This window comes from Mauremys mutica, chromosome 20 (genome assembly GCF_020497125.1).
Source record: "Mauremys mutica isolate MM-2020 ecotype Southern chromosome 20, ASM2049712v1, whole genome shotgun sequence".
Classification (NCBI taxonomy): domain Eukaryota; kingdom Metazoa; phylum Chordata; order Testudines; family Geoemydidae; genus Mauremys; species Mauremys mutica.
This window is the reverse complement of record NC_059091.1, coordinates 23,996,838-24,018,799: the sequence shown is the minus strand read 5'-3', so window position 1 is coordinate 24,018,799 and position 21,962 is coordinate 23,996,838. Positions and strand designations below refer to the sequence as shown.

The window sequence follows — 21,962 nt, the reverse complement described above, 5'->3', positions numbered from 1 at the left end:
ATTGACCTGGGTCTGGGGCTTGGTCCTTTGGGATCGGCAGAACCTTTTCCCTTTTACTGGGGCCTTGGTTTTCATAACCATTCGGCCCCATAGCGAGTGGCCCTGGTGGGGATACTGGGAGACTGGAGTGTCTGAGGGAACTGCTTGTGTGACGTGTGGTTCGCCAGTGGGGTGAGACCCAAGTCCCCTCTGGCTGGCTGGTTTGGTGCCTTAGAAGTGGAGAACCCCCAGCCTGGGCTCTGACTGCCCGGCTCTCGGCCATTTGTCCTGAACTGACGCTCTCAGAAGTGTCCCACCAAAGGCAGCATCGTTACATCTCGGCTCCGCCACTCACTCAGCTCCGTGCCTCAGTTTCCCCTCCCCTGGGAGCTCTTGGGGCAGGGCCCAGCCCAATGGTGGGCCCCGATCTCGCCTGGGGCATTGGGGTGCCACATTCACACGCCTAGGAAAGGGGACCCGGCCCGTTCCCCGTGGCTCACCTCGTCGGGGGCGGGGAAGAGGGCCAGCAGCTCCGGGTGCCGGTTCTCCTTGCGCAGCTCCTCGTTACAGCGGTCGAGCTCCTCCATGGCCGTGTGCCCCAGCAGGGCGGGCAGCAGCGGGTCGGCCACCGAGTTCTTCAGGTCGAAGACGCTGGAAGCCCAGCTGCCCCGGGGCGTGTCGTCCAGGGAGGGCGAGCGGCGCTTCAGCTCCTCCTGGGGGGGGGGTGGAGGGGTGAGGGGGTGTCCTCCCCCCCAGCCCAGACCCCCCAACGCGCCCCTCTATCCCCATGTCCCTCCAGCCCAGCCCCCGCTCCTGCAGAGCCAGATGATATCACTGACCCAGCCATGGATCCCCCCCAACCAGGGCCACACTCTGCCCGGGGGCATCTTCCCTTGTCCCCTGGCCTCACCCTCCCTCGCCCCCCGGCCTCACCGGCTCCTCCGCGGCCTCGTCCTGCTCGAAGACCTGCCGGGGCAGCCCCCTCCGTCTGTGGCGCTGCCGCTCGGCCGTGTTGGGGCAGTACATGGTGCTGAGCTGCTGGTACCTGCGGGCGCGGGGAGCCTTGGTCACACCCCACTGGGGGGACGGGGAGGAAGGACAGAACCGGCTGTGGGGCTCGTCTGCCCCGTATCGCCACCCCTGCCCTCTGACATGCCCGGATCGGCCCGGCCTAGCCAGAGAGGGGCGGGGCCCCGGCTCAGAGCACAGGAGTGGGTGCCAGGAACTAACCACCCCGCTCTGTGCCTCGGTTTCCCCATCTGTGAAACAGAGGGTGGCGCCCCCTGCTTCCCAGGATTGAGCTGCTGTGTGCCTGTGAGGAAGTGGGAATGCGCTGGCTGGGTTCTGGGAATGCTGAGCGGGGAGCACTGACCTGGGAAGGGGGCAGGGGAGCTGTGCTGGGACTGGCTGCACTGGGGAAGGGAGATACCTGAGCATGTAACCTGAGAACCCAGGAGGGGGGTTGGAGCCAGGTGACACCGCTGCCCGGGACACTGAACAAAGGACACAAAGGCTGGGGGAGGAGCCGGGGGAGGCTGAGTGAGAGGCTGGAGGGGGTTTCAGTTTGAAGCTGGCAGGGAAATGGAGAGGGGCCCCGATGGGGCTGAGGCCTCCCTGGGGGCCCAGATGGACCTAACTAGGGGGGTCCTGTTGTCTGTACCGGCAAGGCCTGTCTGGGACCGTGTTCCTGGCATCCAATAAACCTCTGTGTGACTGGCTGGCTGAGAGTCCCGGCTGACTGCGAAGTGGGGGGGCAGGACCCGGTGGCCCCCCCTGGGCCCCGCCGGGGCCGACTCGCTGGGGGACGCGCACGGAGGGGCACATGGTGAATGCTCCAAGGAGAGGAGGCTCCCCAAAGTCCTGCCTGGCTTTGGGGGGAGCAGCTGCAGAGCAGCGCCCAAGGACTCCGGGACAGGAACCCGGGCGGGCGGGCGCACGGACAGAGAAGCCAAACAGCCCATTGTCCCCCGGCCAAGCCTCCGGTCACGCGGCAGAGCCGGGCTGGGCTGACAGAGCCCCGGCACCAGGACAAACAAGGTCCCTTTCTCCAAAGGGCCGAGCGGATCCGGTTAGCAGGAGTTTGGAAGCCCACAGCGGGCGGCTGGCTCCAGGCAACCCAGCCGAGCGCCAGCGAGCTGGGCCCATCCCCCTGGCCTCCCGCCAAGCACGGAGCGGGCCAGCGATTTCCGCCGGCAGGAGAGGGGACGGGAGACCCGCCCGGCTCCGAAGCGCAGCGCGAGGCTCGCCCTGCCCCCTCCGCCAACTTACTTCCTCCGCACCACGAGCCAGTCCTCCGTGTAGACCTGCACCGCGTCCCGCACCCGGGCATCCAGCTTCCTGGCGGGAGGGACACACACAGGGCTCGCCTCCGAATCAGCGGGTGGAGGGAAGGGGGCAGGGGACGCGCGGGCAGCGGGCACACAGCAACCCCAGGGGCCTCTTTCCCAGGACACCTGGGTTCCCTCTTCCTGGCTCTGCTGCTGGCCGGCTGGGTGACCTTGAGCAAGTCACTCTGCCGGCATTAAATTAACTAATGATAACTCTCTAATGAAGCCTCGTCACAGCCCCCGGGAGCAGGCAAGGAGCATTATCCCAGCCATGCGTCCAGGCTGGGGGGGAGGGACCTGCAATGCCAAATGCCCCATCTCAAAGCGCCCCCTTGTGCAGCAGAGGACGGGGCTGTGCCAGGCACAGGGTGTGCACGGCAAGGGGGCGAGACAGAGAGAGGGCGGGGGCTGATCACGGGGCTGGGAGCCGAGAATTCACGAGCTCTGATGCCTCGAGTCCCCACACCTGACCGGTCTGTATAGCCCAGGCCACGCCCCTTATCCTGAGTCCCTGCCCCCGTCCAGTCTGTATAGCCCAGGCCACGCCCCTTATCCTGAGTCTCCGCCCCATCCAGTCTGTATAGCCCAGGCCACGCCCCTTATCCTGAGTCCCTGCCCCCATCCAGTCTGTATAGCCAAGGCCACGCCCCTTATCTGAGTCCCACGCCCCATTCAGTCTGTACAGCCCAGGCCACGCCCCTTATCCTGAGTCCCTGCCCCCGTCCAGTCTGTATAGCCCAGGCCACGCCCCTTATACTGAGTCCCTGCCCCCATCCAGTCTATATAGCCCAGGCCACGCCTCTTATCCTGAGTCACCGCCCCATTCAGTCTGTATAGCCCAGGCCACGCCTCTTATCCTGAGTCACCGCCCCATCCAGTCTGTATAGCCCAGGCCACGCCCCTTATCCTGAGTTCCCACCTCCCCAGTCTGATCAGTCCCCCTGGTGCCTCAGTTTCCCCAAGGAGAGGACAAAATGCCCGAAGACGTAGGACCCTGTGCTAGACGCGCTGCCCCCTGCTGGTGGCTGGGCAGTACTGAGACGCTAACCCCCATTGCTCCATCCGGGGCTGGGGGTCTCTTGGGGCACCACACAGGGCCAGGTGATTATCGGGGCCAGGTCCCACCCCCCTCCCACCCTTCAGTAGCAAGCCCCAGCCCAGGCACCCACCCCTCGTCGGGCACCCCCGGTTCCAGCGTGCGGCATTCCCGTGGCTCCCGGACCACCTCCACGTCGTCGGCGGGGAACTCGACCAGGTCACGGAGTGGGCCAGGCTCCAGCTCGGGGGGGTGGGCAGCCAGGTACTCCTCAAAGTCCACCGGCTCCACCACCTCCGTCAGCGGCACCTGCGGGGACAGACCGGGCAGCACAGGGCTGCTCTCCGCAAACCCCACCCCACCACTGCCCCCTGCTGGTCGCTGGAGCAGGGACGACCCCTGTGTGGCCCCCCAAGCGCTTCCCCACAGCGGTGGGATAAGCTAAGGTTAGAGCAGGAGGCTGGGAGCCAGGACTCCTGGGTTCTATCCCCAGCTCTGGGAGGGGAGTGGGGGCTGGTGGGCTGGAGCAGGGAGGGCTGGGAGCCAGGACTCCTGGGTTCTATCCCCGGCACTGGGAGGGGAGTGGGGGCTGGTGGGTTGGAGCGGGGGGGCTGGGAGCCAGGACTCCTGGGTTCTATTCCTGGCTCTGGGAGGGGAGTGGGGTCCCGTGATTGGAGCAGGAGACTCAGGACTCCTGGGTTCCTTTGCCAACTCGGGGTGCGATCTGGGGTACCATATCAGTGCCTGTCTTTTTAACGAACCTTGACTGAGTGGGGAGAGCGCCCCCTGCTGAGCTCCTGGCACCCCGGCCCGGCTGAGAGAGAGTCAGGATCGACTGGGAAGAGAGCGCCCCCTAGAGGCCCCCCAGCATTGCTCCTGCAGCCCCCCAGCGCCCCCGCCCCCCACCGGTATCCTCCCAGCCTGGCCACCGAGAGGCGGCAGGAAACCAGGCAGCTGCCGGCACGTGGCTGGCCAAGGGGGCTCTCTCAAGGCTCCCGGGCTGGGCGGGGGCTGCGCCGGCTGACGGGAGGGGGCACGGGTAGCACAAGCCATCTGTGCCGGAGGAAATCTCAGCGCCGACCTGCCCACGAGCGCCTGCCGGGCCGGCACTAACCGGGCAGGAAGTGAGGGCAAGACACCGAAACCACACGGGAAAGGGAAGGGGAAACCAACGCGGTTAGATCTAATGCGCGCCGGAGCCCTCCCCCTTGGCGCCTGGTCCGGCCTCCCGCCTGGGGCTCACGGAGGCCGAGGCTGATGCTCCGGCCCCGAGCCTGGCAGCACGTGGGACTGGGAGATGGATGGAAACGCCCCGTTCTCCACGACATGCCCCCCGCAGCGCAGCCCCCCTGCTCTAACCCACCAGCCCCCACTTCCCTCCCAGAGCTGGGTAGAGAACCCAGGAGTCCTGGCTCCCAGCCCCCCTGCTCTAACCCACCAGCCCCCACTGCCCTCCCAGAGCTGGGGAGAGAACCCAGGAGTCCTGGCTCCCAGCCCCCCTGCTCTAACCCACCAGCCCCCACTCCCCTCCCAGAGCTGGGGAGAGAACCCAGGAGTCCTGGTTCTCAGCACCGCCTCCGCTCTATCCACTAACCCCCACTCCCCTCCCAGAGCTGGGGAGAGAACCCAGGAGTCCTGGCTCCCAGCCCCCCTGCTCTAACCACTGCACCCCACTCCCCTCCCAGAGCTGGGGAGAGAACCCAGAGCCCCCGCTCTAACCACTGGCCCCCACTCCCCCCCACGGGTTCGCTGCTCAGAAAGGCAGCAGCTGTGGGACAAGAGGCAGCAGGGGAGAGGGGCCAGGAAACAGCTGTAGAGGAGGAGCCGGTGCCGTCCGCCTCCCTGCCACGGGCCCCTCGCTGAGCCCCCGCGGGACCCCAGCTCCCGGAGCCGAACGGAGAAGGGACGACGGGGAACAGGGGCGGCCGTGGGGAATCGCGTGGCTGGCTCCCCGCCCGGGTGGTGGGGGCCCAGCAGCCCCCTCGGGCCTCGCCACGGCCCCATGTCTAGCGGGGGCCACGAGCCGGCTCCAGCCGCGACTCCCAGCCCTCAGCGGCGCCAGCCCGGGCAGGCAGGCGCTGCCTTTACACGCCGAGGTGGCAGGTTCTATGCCTGCTGCCACCCCCCCCCCCCGAGCCCAGAGTGGTGGGCGGGGCCTCCCAGGCACGGGAAGGGCGGGGCCAGGGGGTGGAGTCCCGGGACGTTCCCATGGTGCTTAGGGAAGAGCCAATGGCAGGAGCCGGCGCTAACGGTCCCCAAGGTGGCTCTGTCCCCCTCTAGTGGCCAGACCATGTTGAGAGCCGGGCAGTGCCGGGGGCGGAGGGGGGCAGGGCGCCGGGGTACTCACCAGCTGCTGGGACCCGCTGCGCTTCTTGGAGAGCTGGGGGGACCCGCCGTGCTCCCGGGACACCTGCTTCCGCACCTCGGCGGCCACCGTCCTGCAAGAGACCCGGGTCAGGGGCCAGAGCGCCCTGGGCTCGGCCGAGATCCCGTGGGGCCGAGAGCCGGCCGAGGGGGCTGGGGGTGCGCACACGGGGCCACTCGCTAGCCTGGGCCATGCCGGCACCCACGACGCCTCGCCACATGCAGCCGCTCAGACCAGAACCCAGGAGTCCTTCCCGTGCCCCAGGCCTCTGGTCTAACCACTAGGTCACACTCCCGCTCAGACCAGAACCCAGGAGTCCTTCCCGTGCCCCAGGCCTCCGGTCTAACCACTAGGTCACACTCCCGCTCAGACCAGAACCCAGGAGTCCTTCCCGTGCCCCAGGCCTCCGGTCTAACCACTAGGTCACACTCCCGCTCAGACCAGAACCCAGGAGTTCTTCCCGTGCCCCAGGCCTCCGGTCTAACCACTAGGTCACACTCCCGCTCAGACCAGAACCCAGGAGTCCTTCCCGTGCCCCAGGCCTCCGGTCTAACCACTAGGTCACACTCCCGCTCAGACCAGAACCCAGGAGTCCTTCCCGTGCCCCAGGCCTCCGGTCTAACCACTAGGTCACACTCCCCCTCAGACCAGAACCCAGGAGTCCTTCTCCGGTCTAACCACTAGGTCACACTCCCGCTCAGACCAGAACCCAGGAGTCCTTCCCGTGCCCCAGGCCTCCGGTCTAACCACTAGGTCACACTCCCGCTCAGACCAGAACCCAGGAGTCCTTCCTGTGCCCCAGGCCTCCGGTCTAACCACTAGGTCACACTCCCCCTCAGACCAGAACCCAGGAGTCCAGGCTCCCAGCCCCTGCTCCTGTGAACTCCCCACTCTGTGCCCGGCTGCGGATTAGATCAAACACCCACAGCTGAGCCGGAGGAATGCACTCCCAGCCCCACACCAGCAGCTGCTGCCCCCCCGGCTTCCCCACCCAGGGCTGCGCTGCCCCCAGCCCCTCCCACCCCGCCCCCCATCACAGCCTCAGCTGGGCACCCGGCAGGCTCTGAGCTCCCCTCCACGGATCATCCCAAGGCCTGGGGGTGGCGCCGGCGAGCCCAGGGGAGCCTCCTTGCTTCACCGCAGCGTTTGGTTTTTAATTCCCCTTCCCTCAGCGATGTGCTCTGAGGACACCAGGGCTCTGCCACTGACTCCTTGTGTGACCTTGGGTAAGTCACTGTGCTGCCCCGTGCCTCAGTTTCCCCACCCGTAACACGCAGATAATGATCCTTCCATTTTTCTCTCACTGGGTTAGGGACTGTCCCTCGCTCGGTCTGTGCAGCGCCCGGCACGATGGGGCCCTGATCTCAGCTGGGGGCTGGGCAGCGCCCGGCATGACGGGGGCCCCCGATCTCGGTGAGGGTTCCTACGCACTACCGTAATACACCTACTACTAGTAAGGGAGTTGGCAGAAACAGCGGGCCTGGGTTTAGTAGATCTGCAAGCAATTACCCCCATTTCAGAGATGGAGAAACTGAGGCACAGAGCAGTGAAGGGGCTTGCTCCAGGGCTCCCAGCAGGCCAGTGGCAGAGGCAGGACTAGAACCCAGGAGTCCTGCGTCCCTGGCACAAGTGTTCTGGAAGCAGGGACCCTCTCCCGCACTGGCAGTGGTTCCCCTGCTGCCTTTAGCCCCCCGTCCCGGGAGGGGGGCCCCCGAATTCCTTCCAGCTCAGCAGCGACTGCAGGGCTGTTCCTCCCAGAAGCCGACATGTGCCCCGGAGTCAGCCCAGCCCTGGCCCCCGCTCAAGTTCCCGGGGGGGGGGGGTCACGTCCTTGCAGACAGGCACTGCTGGGCGCGTGAAAGGAGACGGGCGAGCCCTGCCCCGGCTCCCCACACTGCCAGGTGGCCCCGCACCCGGAGATCTCCCCACGGCGACACAGAGACAGCTGCGAGTGGCACCTGCCTGCACGGAGAGAGGGGTGTTCGGAGAGCAGGCGCCAGCCGGGCTGGGCCATCCCGGGGGGCGGCTGCTGTCGTCTCCCAGGTCCCCCCTCAAACATCACTTCACCCCTGCCAGGCCTGTACCAGAGCGAGGGGAAAAGGGGGGAGCTAGTGCTTCGAGGGGGAGTCAGGACTCCTGGGTTCTCTCCAGGCTCTGGCAGGGAAGCGGGGTCTAGGGGTTAGAGCAGGGGGCTGGGGGTTAGGACTCCTTGGTTCTCTCCCAGCTCTGTGAGGGGAGCAGGGTCTAAGGGTTAGAGTAGGGGGCTGGGAGTCAGGAATCCTGGGTTCTCTCTCGGCTCTGGCGGGGAGTGGGGTCTAGTGGTTAGAGCAGGGGGCTGGAGGTTAGGACTCCTGGGTTCTCTCCCCAGGTCTGCGAGGGGAGTGGGGTCTAGGGGTTAGAGATGGGGCTGGGGGTCAGGACTCCTGGGTTCTCTCCCGTCTCTGAGAGAGGAGCGGGGTCTAGGGGTTAGAGCAGGTGGCTGGGGGCCAGGACTCCTGGGTTCTCTCCCAGCTCTGCAAGGGGAGCGGGGTCTAGGGGTTAGAGATGGGGCTGGGGGTCAGGACTCCTGGGTTCTCTCCCGGCTCTGCGAGGGGAGCGGGGTCTAGGGGTTAGAGATGGGGCTGGGGGTCAGGACTCCTGGGTTCTCTCCCGGCTCTGCGAGGGGAGCGGGGTCTAGGGGTTAGAGATGGGGCTGGGGGTCAGGACTCCTGGGTTCTCTCCCGGCTCTGCGAGGGGAGCAGGGTCTAGGGGTTAGAGATGGGGCTGGGGGTCAGGACTCCTGGGTTCTCTCCCGGCTCTGCGAGGGGAGCGGGGCCTAGGGGTTAGAGATGGGGCTGGGGGTCAGGACTCCTGGGTTCTCTCCCGGCTCTGCGAGGGGAGCGGGGCCTAGGGGTTAGATTTCAACTTTTCAGTGGGAAAAGAAAATATCAAATCAGTCAAACCAGCAACTTTCAGCCCCAACCTTCCCCCTCGGAAATGGGGCCGGGGCCCGTTGAGGTGGAGCTAGGAATCGAACCCAGGTGTCCGGGGCCCTGCCCCGACGGACGGAGGCGCCCGCAGAGCGAGCGACGGGCTCCGGGGGAGCTCCCTGCCCCCCGAAGAGCCGAGCGTCTCCAGGCCAGCGGCTCAGAGCCAGCGGCTCCCCGGGGGCCCAGTTCTCCCAGCGAACGGAACAGCCCAGCCCAGCTGGCGCTACCCTCGCTCCGGCCTGGGACTCAGCACAGGGCCCGGCTGGGCACCCATCTGGCTGGGGCTGGCAGTGCCAGGCGGTGCCACCCACGTGACTGCACGCTACCGCCGGCTTGGCAACTGGGCCACGGCGCAGCAGCTGCCGGCCCGGCCTCCCCGGCTCAGCCCGGCTTCCTGGGGAGCCAGATGTTTTTCCAGCCGGCTCCTCGGCCAGGCTCCCACGCTCCGGCAGCGGGGCGGGTTCCGGGGCGGGGGGGGGGGAGTCGTCGGGGTGGCCCCCAGCTTCCCGGCACTGCAGGGCGCACGGCCACACGAGGGGCTTGCGGCTCGGTGCAGACAAGGCCTGAGGGTCACAGCCCCCCCCCCCGCCCCGGGAAAGCCGACCGGACCCCAGGACAATACAGCCAGCGACCCCACCCCCGCGGGATTCCTGCAGGCAGCGCCCCGGAGCAAACAGGGAAAGGTGCGCTGGGAACGGAGCCCCCATCCCACGCACCGGGGCCGTTAACGCCCGAGCCCAGCGGGGGGCTCGGCCCCCTAAGGGAAGTGGCGCCCCCCAGCTGCAGGGGAGAGACTGCAATGACCAGAGCCAGGATTTCGTCAGGACTCCAGGGTCCCTCCCACGTGCCAGGGCCCCGGGATTACAGCACATGCAAAGGGCGGTACCCACAGCAGCACGGCGCCCCCTAGCACCAAGCTGGGGCACTGGGCCCCAAAGGGGGGGAGAGCGCCCCCTACAGCACAGGCTAGAAGCATCAGCCTGGGGAACAAATCTTTCCCGCCGGGCTGGAGTCTAGCAGCCAAAGCCCCCCCGGGCCCTGGAATCCAGGAGGCCAGGCGAGCGGTCCAGCCAGGCCAGCCTTCCTGCCCCCTCCCCTCCTCCGGGCCAGGCCCAGCTGCCCCTACCGGGGCAAAGGGCAGGGGAAGCGGGGCAGGGCCGTGTCTGGGGGAGGATGCGGAGGCTGAAAATAAGCTGCAATCGGCCCAGGCCTGCGGGGGGAGGGGGAGGCGTATCCGTCCGGCTCCGAGGTGCTGGGATCCAGCCAGGAAGCTCCCACTCGCCGGTAGTGCAGGAAGATGCTTTGGGGGAGAATCTGTGCGCTGGCTATGGGGGAGGGGAACCCGGCTGCCTGCAGCCCCACACCACCACCGGCCCCCCTTTAGCTGCAGGCGTCAGGCCCCCAGTAACTCAGCGGGAGCTCGGCGCCTAAATCCCTGCCTTGGCTCTTATCCAGCATGGGCCAGGGGAGATCATTCACCCCCCCCCCACAGACGGGGAACTGAGGCAGAGAGAGATGCCGCGCCCGATGTCACCAGCAAGGCCAGGATTGGGAGCTCCTGCATCGCCCGGACCTGTGAGTCCCAGCTAGGGACTCCGTCCTCCCCACAGCCTGGGAGCCGGGGCGAATGGGAGGGGGTGGGGTAGGTAGGGACAGGGTGGGGAGGGGACAATCGCCCTGCGTTCCTGGGAGCAGCTCAGAGGCAGGCTCCAGCCGCAGGCTGAACAATGTATTATTCATGGACACTGACAGCACCTTGGAGCCCTGAGATCGGAGCGGGGGGAGGCTCCCCTGCCGTGCCGGGTGCTGTCCTGGACTGGGGGGGCTCCCCTGCCGTGCCAGATGCTGTCCTGGACTGGGGGGGCTCCCCTGCCGTGCCGGGTGCTGCACAGAGTCCCTGCTGGAAGGGGCTCACAGTCTGACTAGACAAAGGGTGGGGGGAGGAATTTTATGCCCATTATTGCAGCTGGGGGAACCGAGTCCGAGAGAGTGGAGGGGAAGGATGGTGCAGTGGTTAGAGCGCTGGCCTGGGACCTGTGAGGCGCCCAGAGGCCACGGGGATGGGGGTCAGACAAGGGCCCGAGACAGGTAAATGAGGAGACTTCCCCAAGGGAGCCTGCAGCCCGGGCAGGTCCCACACCCGTCTCTTGCCCCCTCAAGCTAACCCCACGGGGCGTCCCTCTGCCCGCTGCCTTCCCCGGGAAACCCGGGGCAAGCGCCGCCGCACGCCCTGCTGCCCGGCCCAGCCCGGCGCACACACACCCACCACCGGCACCTGGCGAGGGAAAGAGGAAGCCGAAAGCAGCCGCAGAGGCGGGGGAGGGAGAGCCCAGGGCACTGCTGAATTATTCACACACCTGCTCCCTGCTCGCTGCCAGCTCCCGAGCTGAGCTGACCCGAAGGCCCCGGCATTGTCCATTTCGCACCCTCCCCCCGGGATCCTGCTCTTACTCCTTTAGTTAGTGCCGGGCGAGCGCCGGGCGCTGAGCTGGGTTGGGGGGGGATTGGGGGGGGAAGACGCGACACAAATCCAAGACTCCGGCCGCGGAATGAAACCGCCACAGTCCAACGTCCACGAACTGCTATTTAAATCTGAATGGGTGCGCGGGCGGGCCCAGCTCCTCGCCTTCCACCTACGGGGCACCGGCACTTTGCCAGAGCACCAGCCCCACACTTTGCAAACTACACACACACACCCGCCCCCCAAGCAGCAACGCAACAAAGCCCAGCGATTAAAAACTGCCAGGCCAGCTCTGATCCCCCCGGGGGGAGCCAGGAAACGGGCCAGAACTTCCTTCCGCGATGAAACAATGCCCGCCAGAGCGGGGCTGGCCGAGGGCCGGACGGGGAGGCGGCCCCAGTGACCGTGGCGAGGGCAGGCCTTCCCTGGACCCACAGGGTGGTGGCGCGTTAGCCACACCCGGGTTAAGGTCCTGGCGTAGACGGGGCACTTGTCATGGCACCGCTAGACAAAGGAAACTCTCGTGCGGAACCGAGGGCCAGTCCACACTTCCCGGCGATCAGCTCAGCCCGTCCGCACTAGGCTCCTCGGAGGGGGCAGCCAGCGCCCGCTACGGGCACCCTCTCAAAGCAGCGTCTACACAAGGCTGCAGCTGTGCCAAGGTTTTGTGGCGGAGGCGAGCACCCACGAACGCTGGGCTGGTAAAACCCGCCGCGCCCAGGGCACCCTCCTGAAATACACCGTGTCTCCCGCCCCACAGGCAGCCTGGCGTCTCGAGCGCCGACCCGGCCCCGTGCAGCTCTAGCATTTCACGATGGGACACGCCTGGCACAAGCACGTGGAAGAAGTCACCGGTGCTCCATCTTCTGGGGCTGGGGATCATTTCACATTTGGGGGGGGTTGGGGAGACTCTAGTTTTCAGCCCCATCAGCGCCCAATCCCACATCTTTGGAAAGAGGCGAGTGACGCTCCCACCCGGCAAAGGCAGGAGGGGTGGTCGGCTCATACTTCCATGGGGGGCGGGGAGGAGATGTCAGCTGGGACCCCACAGTGCACAGGGTCCCTCCCCCATGGACCCACCCCACCAAGGCCGTGCTAGGAAGCTGTTCAGGATTCTATCCCCCTCCCCCAGTGCATATCCTGGGGACCCCCCCGCCTGTTCAGCCTACGTCCGGCAGGAGGGGGCCCGGCTGGGAGCTGGGAGCAGGTTTTGGGGAACACCAGGCTATTAGCTGTCAGAGGGGCCAGGAACATGGCGCCCCCAGTGCATAGGGAGCTGCAGGACTCAGGGGTGCCCCACGGGGGAGGGATCGGGGTTGGGATGCCTGAGGACGGATAGAAAATGGGGGGTGCCCCATGAGGGAGGGATTGGGGGATCAGGGCTGGGGGTGTCCATGGGTGGATGGGAAATGGGGGGTGTCCCACAGGGCCCTGTGGGGTCAGGACTGGGGGTGGCTGCCCATTGGCTGGGAGTGGGGGCACCATGGGGCTAGGGGGCCCATGGGAGGCAGAGGTGCACAGACTGCGGTGCCCATGGAGTAGGTGCCGGGTACCATGGGGCCAGTAGGGGGGTTCCGCTGGGGCTGTGGGCTGGGTGCCCTGAGGGGGCTGGGTGGGGGGTGCCCTGGGGCAGTGGGTGCCTTGGGGGCCGGATGCTGGGTGGGTGCCCTGGGCTGTGAGGGCTGGGTGCCCCAAGGAGGCTAGTTGGGGCGTGGGCACTGGGTGCCCTGGCTGCTGGCTGGGGGGTACTCAGTGACCAGGGTGATGGGTGCCTGGGGGGGTACACAGCACTGGGGGGCAGGATGGGTGCCCCGGGGGGGACAGAGCTGGGAGGGCGCTGGGTGCCGGGGGGGGGGCGCTGGGGGGCAGGATGGGTGCCCCGGGGGGGACAGAGCTGGGAGGGCGCTGGGTGCCGGGGGGGGGGGCGCTGGGGGGCAGGATGGGTGCCCCGGGGGGGCAGAGCTGGGGGGGCGCTGGGGGGCAGGATGGGTGCCCCGGGGGGGTCCTGGGGGGGGGCGCTGGGTGCCCCGGGGTCTCTCACCGGTTGATGCGCTGGGCGAAGGCCCGTCGCTCCGGGGCCGCCATGTGGCTCCGTCCCGCTGCCGCCGGCTCAGCTCCGCGCTGGGCGCCCCGGGCCGGGCCGGGCTGGGCAGGCGGGGCCGAGCCGGGGGCGGCACCTTCCGGGTCCGGGCGCCGGGACTGCGCCGCCCCCTGCCGGCCGGAGCCCTATAGGGGCAGCGTCCCCTATGGAAACCCTATAGAGCGCCCCGAGACAGCCCTGCCCCGGGCGGAGACACCCCGCCCGGGAGACCCTATAGAGAGACCCTTGTAGGCCCCCGATGGACAGAGACCCGTCCCCTACACATATGAGGGAGAGCCCTGAATAGACCCAGCTATAGGCAGAATCCCCTACAGAAATGCACCCATAAAGACAGAGACACCCCATAACGAACTCTGTAGAGAGACCTCTTCCCCCATAGAGAGCCCTCCGAGACAGAGACCCTTATAGGGCACCTATAGACAGACTTTTCCCCTCTAGTGAGACCCCCTATATAAACAGTGCCTTTACAAAATACACCTATTAACAGCATGAGCCCCTATAGACATACAGCTGTAAAGGCAGAGAGACCGTTTCCCCTGGAGAAATCCCATCAAGGCCCCCTTTCCCCTGTAGAAAGAGCTCTGACCCTATAGGGAGTCCCCCACCCCCATACTTTAGGGCGATCCGACTCCTTGCCCTCCTGTGCAAGGAGTGGGGCTGGGTGTCGTTCATTCTGTGGGGCTGGTGGGTCGGCCTGTTGTTAGCTGTCCTGTATTATAGGGCAGGGCGCTGCCCAGACCCCAACCAAGATCATGGCCCCAACCAAGATCATTAGCTCACAGTCGAAAGAGACAAAGGGCAGGAGGGGAAACTGAGGCACATAGCAGGCAGGGGATTTGCCCCAGGTCACCCGGCATCTTGAATACTGCCTGCCGCTCTGGTGGCCCCGGCTCAAACAAAATATATTAGAACCAGGAAAAGTACCGTGAAGGGCAACACAAATGATTCGGGGGATGGAGCAGCTGCCGTATGAGGAGAGAGGGATAAGACCGGGACTGTTCAGCTGGGAACAGAGATGGCTACGGGGGGATCTGAGAGGGGTCCATAAAATCATGACTGGGGTGGAGGAAGTGACTAAGGAAGTGTTATTACCTCCTCACATAACACAAGAACCAGGGGTCACCCAGTGAAATTAATAGGCAGCAGGTTTAAAACAAACACAAGGGAGTCAACCTGTGGAACTCCTCGCCGGGGGATGTGGTGAAGGCCAAGAGTATAACAGGGTTCAGAAACGAACCAGATCAGTTCCCGGAGGGTAGGTCCATCAGTGGCTGTCAGCCAGGCTGGGCAGGGACACAACCCCATGCTCTGGGTGTCCCATAACCTCTGACTGCCAGAAGCTGGGACTGGACGACAGGGGATGGATCAGTCGATAATTGCCCTGGTTTATTCCCTCTGAAGCATCTGGCACCAGCCGCTCGCAGAGGCAGGATCCTGGCTCGGTGGACTACTGGTCTGACCCAGTGCGGCGGTTCTGATGTCCAGACCAGTGGCCTCCCGAAGCCTAGTCCAGCCCTACCCACCAGGCCTCGCTGCCCCTTTCCTGATCTGTAATGCGCTGCCGGGCTCGTGTCTCTGGACACCAGGCTGGGGCGGCCTTGTGTGCAGAGATGCTGTGAAACCATCGGAGACGGGTTGGCCGGGCGGTGAATGCCAAGGTGGCAAGGACAGGTAGGTGAAGACGGCCTGGTTTGGAAACACAGGAATGGCCAGAGTTACACATCAGATTCAGAGGGTGAATTGGGATTGTCCCGCTCTGTAGAGGGGATAAGATTCAATTAGAAACAGAAGCGGGCAGATCTATAGATCAGATGGGACCAAATTAACTTGGCTTGGATTCGATTACAATAGGAACGAACGTTTGCACAGAGCAGATTGAATTAGCTACAACCAGGGTTAGTTACAATGGCTCGGCCCGGGGTATCCCGTCTCCGACAGCGCCAGCTGCTTCAGACGCAGGGTCGCAAAGCCCTGCAGAGACGTCCCTTCGCGACCCGGGGCAGCTCCAGGCGGGCGGATTCTCCAGCCAAACCAAAAGCTCTTTTCAAAGATTTTTTGTTTTCCAATCTATTAACACGGGGACAGATCCTGAGCTGGTGTCAATCGTCCGAGCCCCACGGATTGATACCGGCTGAGGATCTGGCCCAATAAATCTGACCCACGGCGCTGAACGGGGGACGCTCATTCTCCTGACGGTAGGATTGAAGCCAGACACAATCCAACTGGAAATAAGACACAAATCTTTCCTGGGGGGTGCGTAAGCACTGGGGGCGGGGGGAACTCCCCAGGGAAGTGGTGGATTCTCCGGCGCCTCGTGGCTTGCCCGCCTGGAAGATGCTTTAGCCGAGCACAAGCAACTGGGCTCAGCACAGGGGCACCTGGGTGAAACGGGACAGCCCGGGCTGCCCAGGAGCTCTGGCTAGACACAGCTGGGCCAGGCAGCCAGTGGGCCCCGGCCCGGGCTGGCCCCTGGCACTGGAGATGGCTGCTGGGTTGCCAGGCACGGACGGGGCCTGTAACCGAGCCACGACAAGGGGTAACGGGGCCGTGAGGGCGCCCGGATAACGCTCGGCGGTGCCCTGGGTACAGCGAGGCACCCGCTGACCTCCCTCCGCAGGGCACTGGCTTGCCAGGCCCTGCAGGAAGATGGAGAAACATCACCCTCTGGTGACGCTTTGCAGAACAGCCGCATGAACCGCACGGGGTGTGTTGGCCAAGCTTGGGGTGAGATTTTCCCCTGCTCCAGCGAGCAGCGGCCCCGCGTCCGTCCTGCTGGAGCCGGGCAGTAGCTGACAGCTGCGGAGGCATCTGCCCTGATTCAGGTCAATGTTTACAGGCTTCCCGGAGCTGTGTCAGCTGCACAATCAGAGCAGGGGCCTGTCTCCGAGAGGGGCCAGTACCAGCTGCTCCGAGACACCCTGCTGCAGAAGGCAGAGGTGGGACATCCAGCCAGGGGGACAGCTCCTTCCTGACCACTGCCTGCAAAGGTCTGCTCAGGCCCTGAAGCATGAGGCTTTATAACCCTTCCTAACTCACGCTGGCTTTGAATGTTCTCACTAAATCGAGAGCCCAGTGGATGGAAGAGAACTCAGGACAGGGCGGCAGCAACCTTACGGCCGGGTCTGGTTGTGTTCTGGGGGCCTGATCCCCTACTGGCGTAAATCAGCCTCAAGCCAATTCAGTCAATAGAGCTGCTTTGAGTCACAGCGGGCCAGGATCCAGCCCCATACACTACAGTGCTGCTTGTTAGATAGATAGATAGATAGATAGATAGATAGATAGATAGATAGATAGATAGATAGATAGATAGATGGGGTGGATGGGGATAGACAGACAGACCGAGGGGTTTTTGGGGGACAGACAGACAGACAGACAGACAGACCGAGGGCTGTCTGGGGACAGACAGACAGACCGAGGGGTATTTGGGGATAGACAGACCGACCGACCGAGGGCTGTTTGGGGACAGGCAGATAGACAGACAGACAGACCGAGGGGTGTCTGGGGACAGGCAGACAGACCGACCGAGGGGTGTATGGGGATAGACAGACAGACCAAGGGGGTGTCTGGGGACAGACAGACAGACCGAGGGGTGTCTGGGGAGAGGCAGACAGACAGACAGACCGAGGGGTGTCTGGAGACAGACAGACAGACCGAGGGGGTGTATGGAGACAGACAGACAGACCGAGGGGTGTCTGGGGACAGACAGACAGACAGACCGAGGGGTGTCTGGGGACAGACAGACAGACCGAGGGGTGTCTGGGGACAGGCAGACAGACAGACAGACCGAGAGGTGTCTGGGGACAGGCAGACAGACCGAGGGGGTGTATGAGGACAGACAGACAGACCGAGGGGTGTCTGGGGACAGACAGACAGACCGAGGGGGTGTATGGAGACAGACAGACAGACCGAGGGGGTGTCTGGGGACAGGCAGACAGACAGACAGACCGAGGGGTGTCTGGGGACGGGGGGATCTATCTGAAGAGCTCTGGGAAGCTCGTCTCTTTCCCCACCAGCAGTTGGTCCAATCCAAGGCCCTCAGCCCCGTCTCTCTGGAGGGGTCGGTCGATTCCTTTCCTGCACTGAAATGAAATCCAGCCCTTCGGCCGCGCTCCGCATGAGCATCCCGCAGTCACGGGTCACCTCTGACAACTCTCGCCGTGCCCTCCCTGGGCCTCGGCTTCCCCAGCTGCGAAGCGGGAATAAGAATCCTTTCTCCCACCTTTCGTCTGTTCAGACTGTGAGCTCGTCAGAGCCGGGGCTGACTCCCTCTGTGTGGCTGCGCAGCGCCCGGCCTGACGGGGCCCTGATCTCGGCCGGGGTCTGGGCGGCGCCCAGCCTGACGGGGCCCTGATCTCGGCCGGGGTCTGGGCGGCGCCCGGCGCGACGGGGCCCTGATCTCGGCCGGTGTCTGGGCAGCGCCCGGCGCGACGGGGCCCTGATCTCGGTCGGGGTCTGGGCGGCGCTCGGCCTGACGGGGCCCTGATCTCGGTCGGGGTCTGGGCAGCGCCCGGCCTGACGGGGCCCTGATCTGGGGCAGGGTCTGGGCGGCGCCCGGCGCGACGGGGCCCTGATCTCGGCCGGGGTCTGGGCAGCGCCTGGCGCGACGGGGCCCTGATCTCGGTCAGGGTCTGGGCAGCGCCCGGCCTGATGGGGCTCCGATCTCGGCCGGGGTCTGGGCGGCGCCCGGCCTGATGGGGCTCCGATCTTGGCCGGGGTCTGGGCGGCGCCCGGCCTGACGGGGCCCTGATCTCGGTCGGGGTCTGGGCAGCGCCCGGCCTGACGGGGCCCTGATCTCGGCTGGGGTCTGGGCGGCGCCCGGTGCGACGGGGCCCTGATCTGGGGCAGGGTCTGGGCAGCGCCCGGCCTGATGGGGCTCCGATCTCGGCCGGGGTCTCAGCCAGGTCCTAGCGGCGTTACCATAACACAGATAATAATAGGTGGGTTTTCCAAAGCTCCTCTACCCAAGTCCCATAGACTCCGGGTAACTCCCCTGAATGCCTGGGCTCCCCGCGGGCTCGAGGGAGCCCCACCCCCCGTTCCCCTGGGCCCAGGGCCCCACGGAAAGCCCTGCCCCCGCCTCGGGAAGCGAAGCGTTAACGCTGCGGCCGGGTGTACATGTATTCCCCTCCCCCCGCCCGGCTGGGAGTTCAGGCGGGATCAGGTGGGGCGGGCGATGAAGTCCCAGAAGCAGGCGCAACCCCAGCGCAGAGAGCGGAGCTTGAACCACGGAGCCGCAGCTCCCTGTGTGCGGCAGGTGGGGAGCCACACCCTGTGGGTAGGAGACACACACCCGCACGCACACACACACTCACCTGCACACACGCACACGCACACACACCCCTGCACACACGCACACACCTCTGCACACACGCACACGCACACACACACACACACACACAGCAAACTTCCCAGCCCCCCCCAGAGGTAAGAGCTTTCTGCATGACCAATACCTGGGTTTCTCTTGCTTGTGTAGCCAGCTCCTCCGCTGTAGCTTGGGGAAATCGGGGGCCTGGTGCCCGTCTCACGCCAGCCGAGGATTTGGCTCTGGGAGATCCAGGCCTGGGACGGCGCCGCTTGGCTCATCCCCGGCCTGGACTGTCCCGCCCAAGGGACGAGGGGCTGGAGGGCCTGGGCTCCGAGGGGCCGGCGGGGGCCGATGGCGCTGCGTGTCCGGCCCGGGCGCTGGGCTGAAGAGCGTGTCAGGGTCCAAGCCGGCCCCATGGTGCTGCTGCCCGTTCTCCCCTCCGGTCGCCAGCCCGCAAGGGCAGCGCCCGGATTCCGGCCTCCCGCGGCTCTGACTCTGGAGTCGCCCCCCGAAGCCGGCGGATTCGGGAGGGGGCGAAGCTGGCTGAGAGGGGCATCCGGCCCCGCTGCTGCGACTGGCGAGGAGGGCGGAGTCCAGGCTGGCTGGCAGCGATGCCCGAGTCTGCGCTCGCGGGGACGCCGGTGTGCTGAGGGCCTGCTCTAAGTGGTTTCTATCCCCCCGCCCCCGTTCGTTCCAGTCCAGGCGGGCACCTTCCATTAGCGCTAATGGCAGCCCCGGGAGCTCTGCAAACCCCCCGTGGGAGGGAGGGAGGCCTTGCACCCAGATCTGCAGCTGGTGTCGGGACAAGCGTCACTCCATTGCCTGCAACGCAGCCGGTTCACCCCAGCTGGGGTCCCGGCAGGTCGTGGTTAGATCCAGCGCCCCCGACACATCAGACCCTTTCCAGCTCGGTTCTGCCCACCCTGGTTTTTACCCCCGAGGCGGGTTGGACGGAAGGGGGGTTCTCGTCACTCCGGGCCCCAGCTGCTCCCTCCTCCCAGGGAGACGTGATCTGACGATCACGACCTAATCGGGCTTCCCAGCACAAGTGGCTGGTGAAACACCGAGTCCTGGACCCTCTGGTGGGCTTCTGAATCGTACCAGAAGCCAAATGTGTGCGCGCGCATGCATGTGTGTATGTGTGTGCGTGTGTGTGTGTGCACGTGCACATGTGTGTGTGTGTGTGCACGTGCACATGTGTGTGTGTGCACGTGCATGTGTGTGCATGTGTGTGCATGTGTGTATGTGTGTGTGTGTGTGCATGCATGTGTGCAGGCGTGTGTGTGCAGCCGTGTGCAGGCATGTGTGTGTGCAGGCATGTGTGTGTGCACGTGCATGTGTGTGCATGTGTGTGCATGTGTGTATGTGTGTGTGTGTGTGCACGTGCACATGTGTGTGCATGTGTGTGCGTGTGTGTGTGTGTGTGCGTGTGTGAATGTGTGTGTGCGTGTGTGTGCACGTGCATGTGTGTGCGTGTGTGAATGTGTGTATGTGTGTGTGTGCGTGCATGTGTGCAGGCGTGTGTGTGCAGCCGTGTGCAGGCATGTGTGTGTGCAGGCATGTGTGTGTGCAGGCATGTGTGTGCATGTGTGTGCGCGCATGCGTGTGTGTGCGGGCAGGTGTGCATATGTGTGTGCGGGCAGGGGTGTGTGTGTGCAGGTGTGTGTGTGTGCGTGTGTGTGCAGGCGTTTGTGTGTGCAGGTGTGTGTGTGTGTGTGTGTGTGCAGGTGTGTGTGTGTGTGTGTGTGTGCAGGTGTGTGCAGGGCTGTGTGTGTGTACACACTGTGCTGCGGTCCCTCACCAAAGGCTCTCGAGCAAGGTGAGCTGTCATGGGATAAGAGGGAAGCTGCTCTCATGGATTGGAAGCTGGTTACAAGACAGGAAACAAAGGGCAGGAATAACTGGTCAGTTTTCAGAATGGAGAGAGGTAAATAGTGGGGTCCCCCAGGGGTCTGTACTGGGCCCAGCCCTAGTCAACATTCATAAATGGTCTGGAAAAGGGGTAAACAGTGAGGTGGCAAAATTTGCAGATGATACAAAACTACTCCAGATAGTTAAGTCCCAGGCAGACTGCGAAGAGCTACAAAGGGATCTCACAAATCTGGGTGACTGGGCAACACAATGGCCAATGAAATTCAGTGTTGATAAATGCAAAGTGATGCACCTTGGAAAACATCATCATGAAATGATGGGGTCTAAATTAGCTGTTACCACTCGAGAGAGATCTTGGCATCCTTGTGGAGAGTTCTCTGAAAACAGCCACTCAATGTGCAGCGGAGTCAAAAAAAGCGAACAGAATGTTGGGAATCATTAAGAAAGGGAGAGATAATAGGACAGAAAATATCATATTGCCTCTATATAAATCCATGGGACACCCACATCTTGCATACTGAGCGCAGATGTGGTCACCCCGTCTCAAAAAACATATATTGGAATTGGAAAAGGTTCAGAAAAGGGCAACAAAAATGATTCGGGGGATGGAGCGGCCGCTGTATGAGGAGAGATTAATAAGACTGGGACTTTTCAGCTTGGAAAAGAGACGACTAACGGGGATATGATCGAGGTCTATGAAATCATGACTGGTGTGGAGAAAGTAAACAAGTGTTATTTACTCCTCATAACACAAGAACTAGGGGTCACCCAATGAAATTAACAGGCAGCAGGTTTAAAGCAAACACAAGGAAGTATTTCTTCACACAGCGCACAGTCAACCTGTGGAACTCCTTGCCACAGGATGTTGTGAAGGCCAAGACTAGAACAGGGTTAAAAAAAAGAACTAGAGAAGTTCACGGAGGCCAGGTCCATCAATGGCTCTTAGCCAGGCTGGGCAGGGATGGTGTCCCTGGCCTCTGTTTGCCAGAAGCTGGTAATGAGCCACAGGGGATGATTCCCTGTTCTGTTCATTCCCCCTGGGGCGCCAGGCATTGGCCACTGTCGGCAGACAGGACACTGGGCTGGATGGACCTTTGCTCTGACCCAGTCTGGCCGTTCTTATGTTATCAACAGAGGGGCCGGTGCTTTCTGGAGGGGTGTGTGGGGCAGGAGAGCAAAGGGTGAAACTGCAACATCGGCAGGAGATTTCCTGCAAACCTGAAATCTGACCCGGTTTGCGAAAATGCTGGGTCTCTATAGATGTGTAGTTCCCAACATGCAGCTCTGCCAGTGCCCCTCACTCCCGACCCGCAGCCCCCTAGTATCCCAGCCCTGGACTCCCCACCCCCAGCTCTGCCGGTGCCCCTGACTCCTGACCCCCAGCCCCCTGCTAGCCCAGCCCTGGGCTCCCCCCCACCTCCAGCTCTGCTGGTGCCCCTCACTCCCGACCCACAGCCCCCTGCTACCCCAGCCCCGGGCTCCTTGCCTAGCTTTGCCTGTGGCCTCACTCCTGACACTCTAGCACTGTGGACAATAGATTTATCCTT

At 64.4% G+C, this 21,962-nt stretch overlaps 1 protein-coding gene across 7 annotated transcripts in view; it reads right to left on the bottom strand.

Annotated features, from left to right (window-relative positions):
* The window catches only part of DOCK6 (dedicator of cytokinesis 6), a 53,687-nt gene extending 40,387 nt beyond the window's left edge, over positions 1 to 13,300 (bottom strand). For 2 of the 7 annotated variants that reach the window (XM_044994476.1, XM_044994478.1), the window contains exons 1-6: positions 11,034 to 11,110; positions 5,690 to 5,780; positions 3,476 to 3,651; positions 2,248 to 2,316; positions 913 to 1,024; positions 480 to 692 (exon numbers count right to left, since the gene is read on the bottom strand). In XM_044994476.1, coding sequence (XP_044850411.1) covers positions 480 to 692; positions 913 to 1,024; positions 2,248 to 2,316; positions 3,476 to 3,651; positions 5,690 to 5,780; positions 11,034 to 11,095 — 723 coding nt within the window. In that variant the 5' untranslated portion in view covers positions 11,096 to 11,110. Of the gene's footprint in view, positions 1 to 479; positions 693 to 912; positions 1,025 to 2,247; positions 2,317 to 3,475; positions 3,652 to 5,689; positions 5,781 to 11,033; positions 11,139 to 13,178 lie in introns of those variants that run through there. The other 5 variants (XM_044994477.1, XM_044994481.1, XM_044994479.1 and 2 more) reach the window with 5 other exon arrangements.
* Positions 13,301 to 21,962: the final 8,662 nt, after the last annotated feature.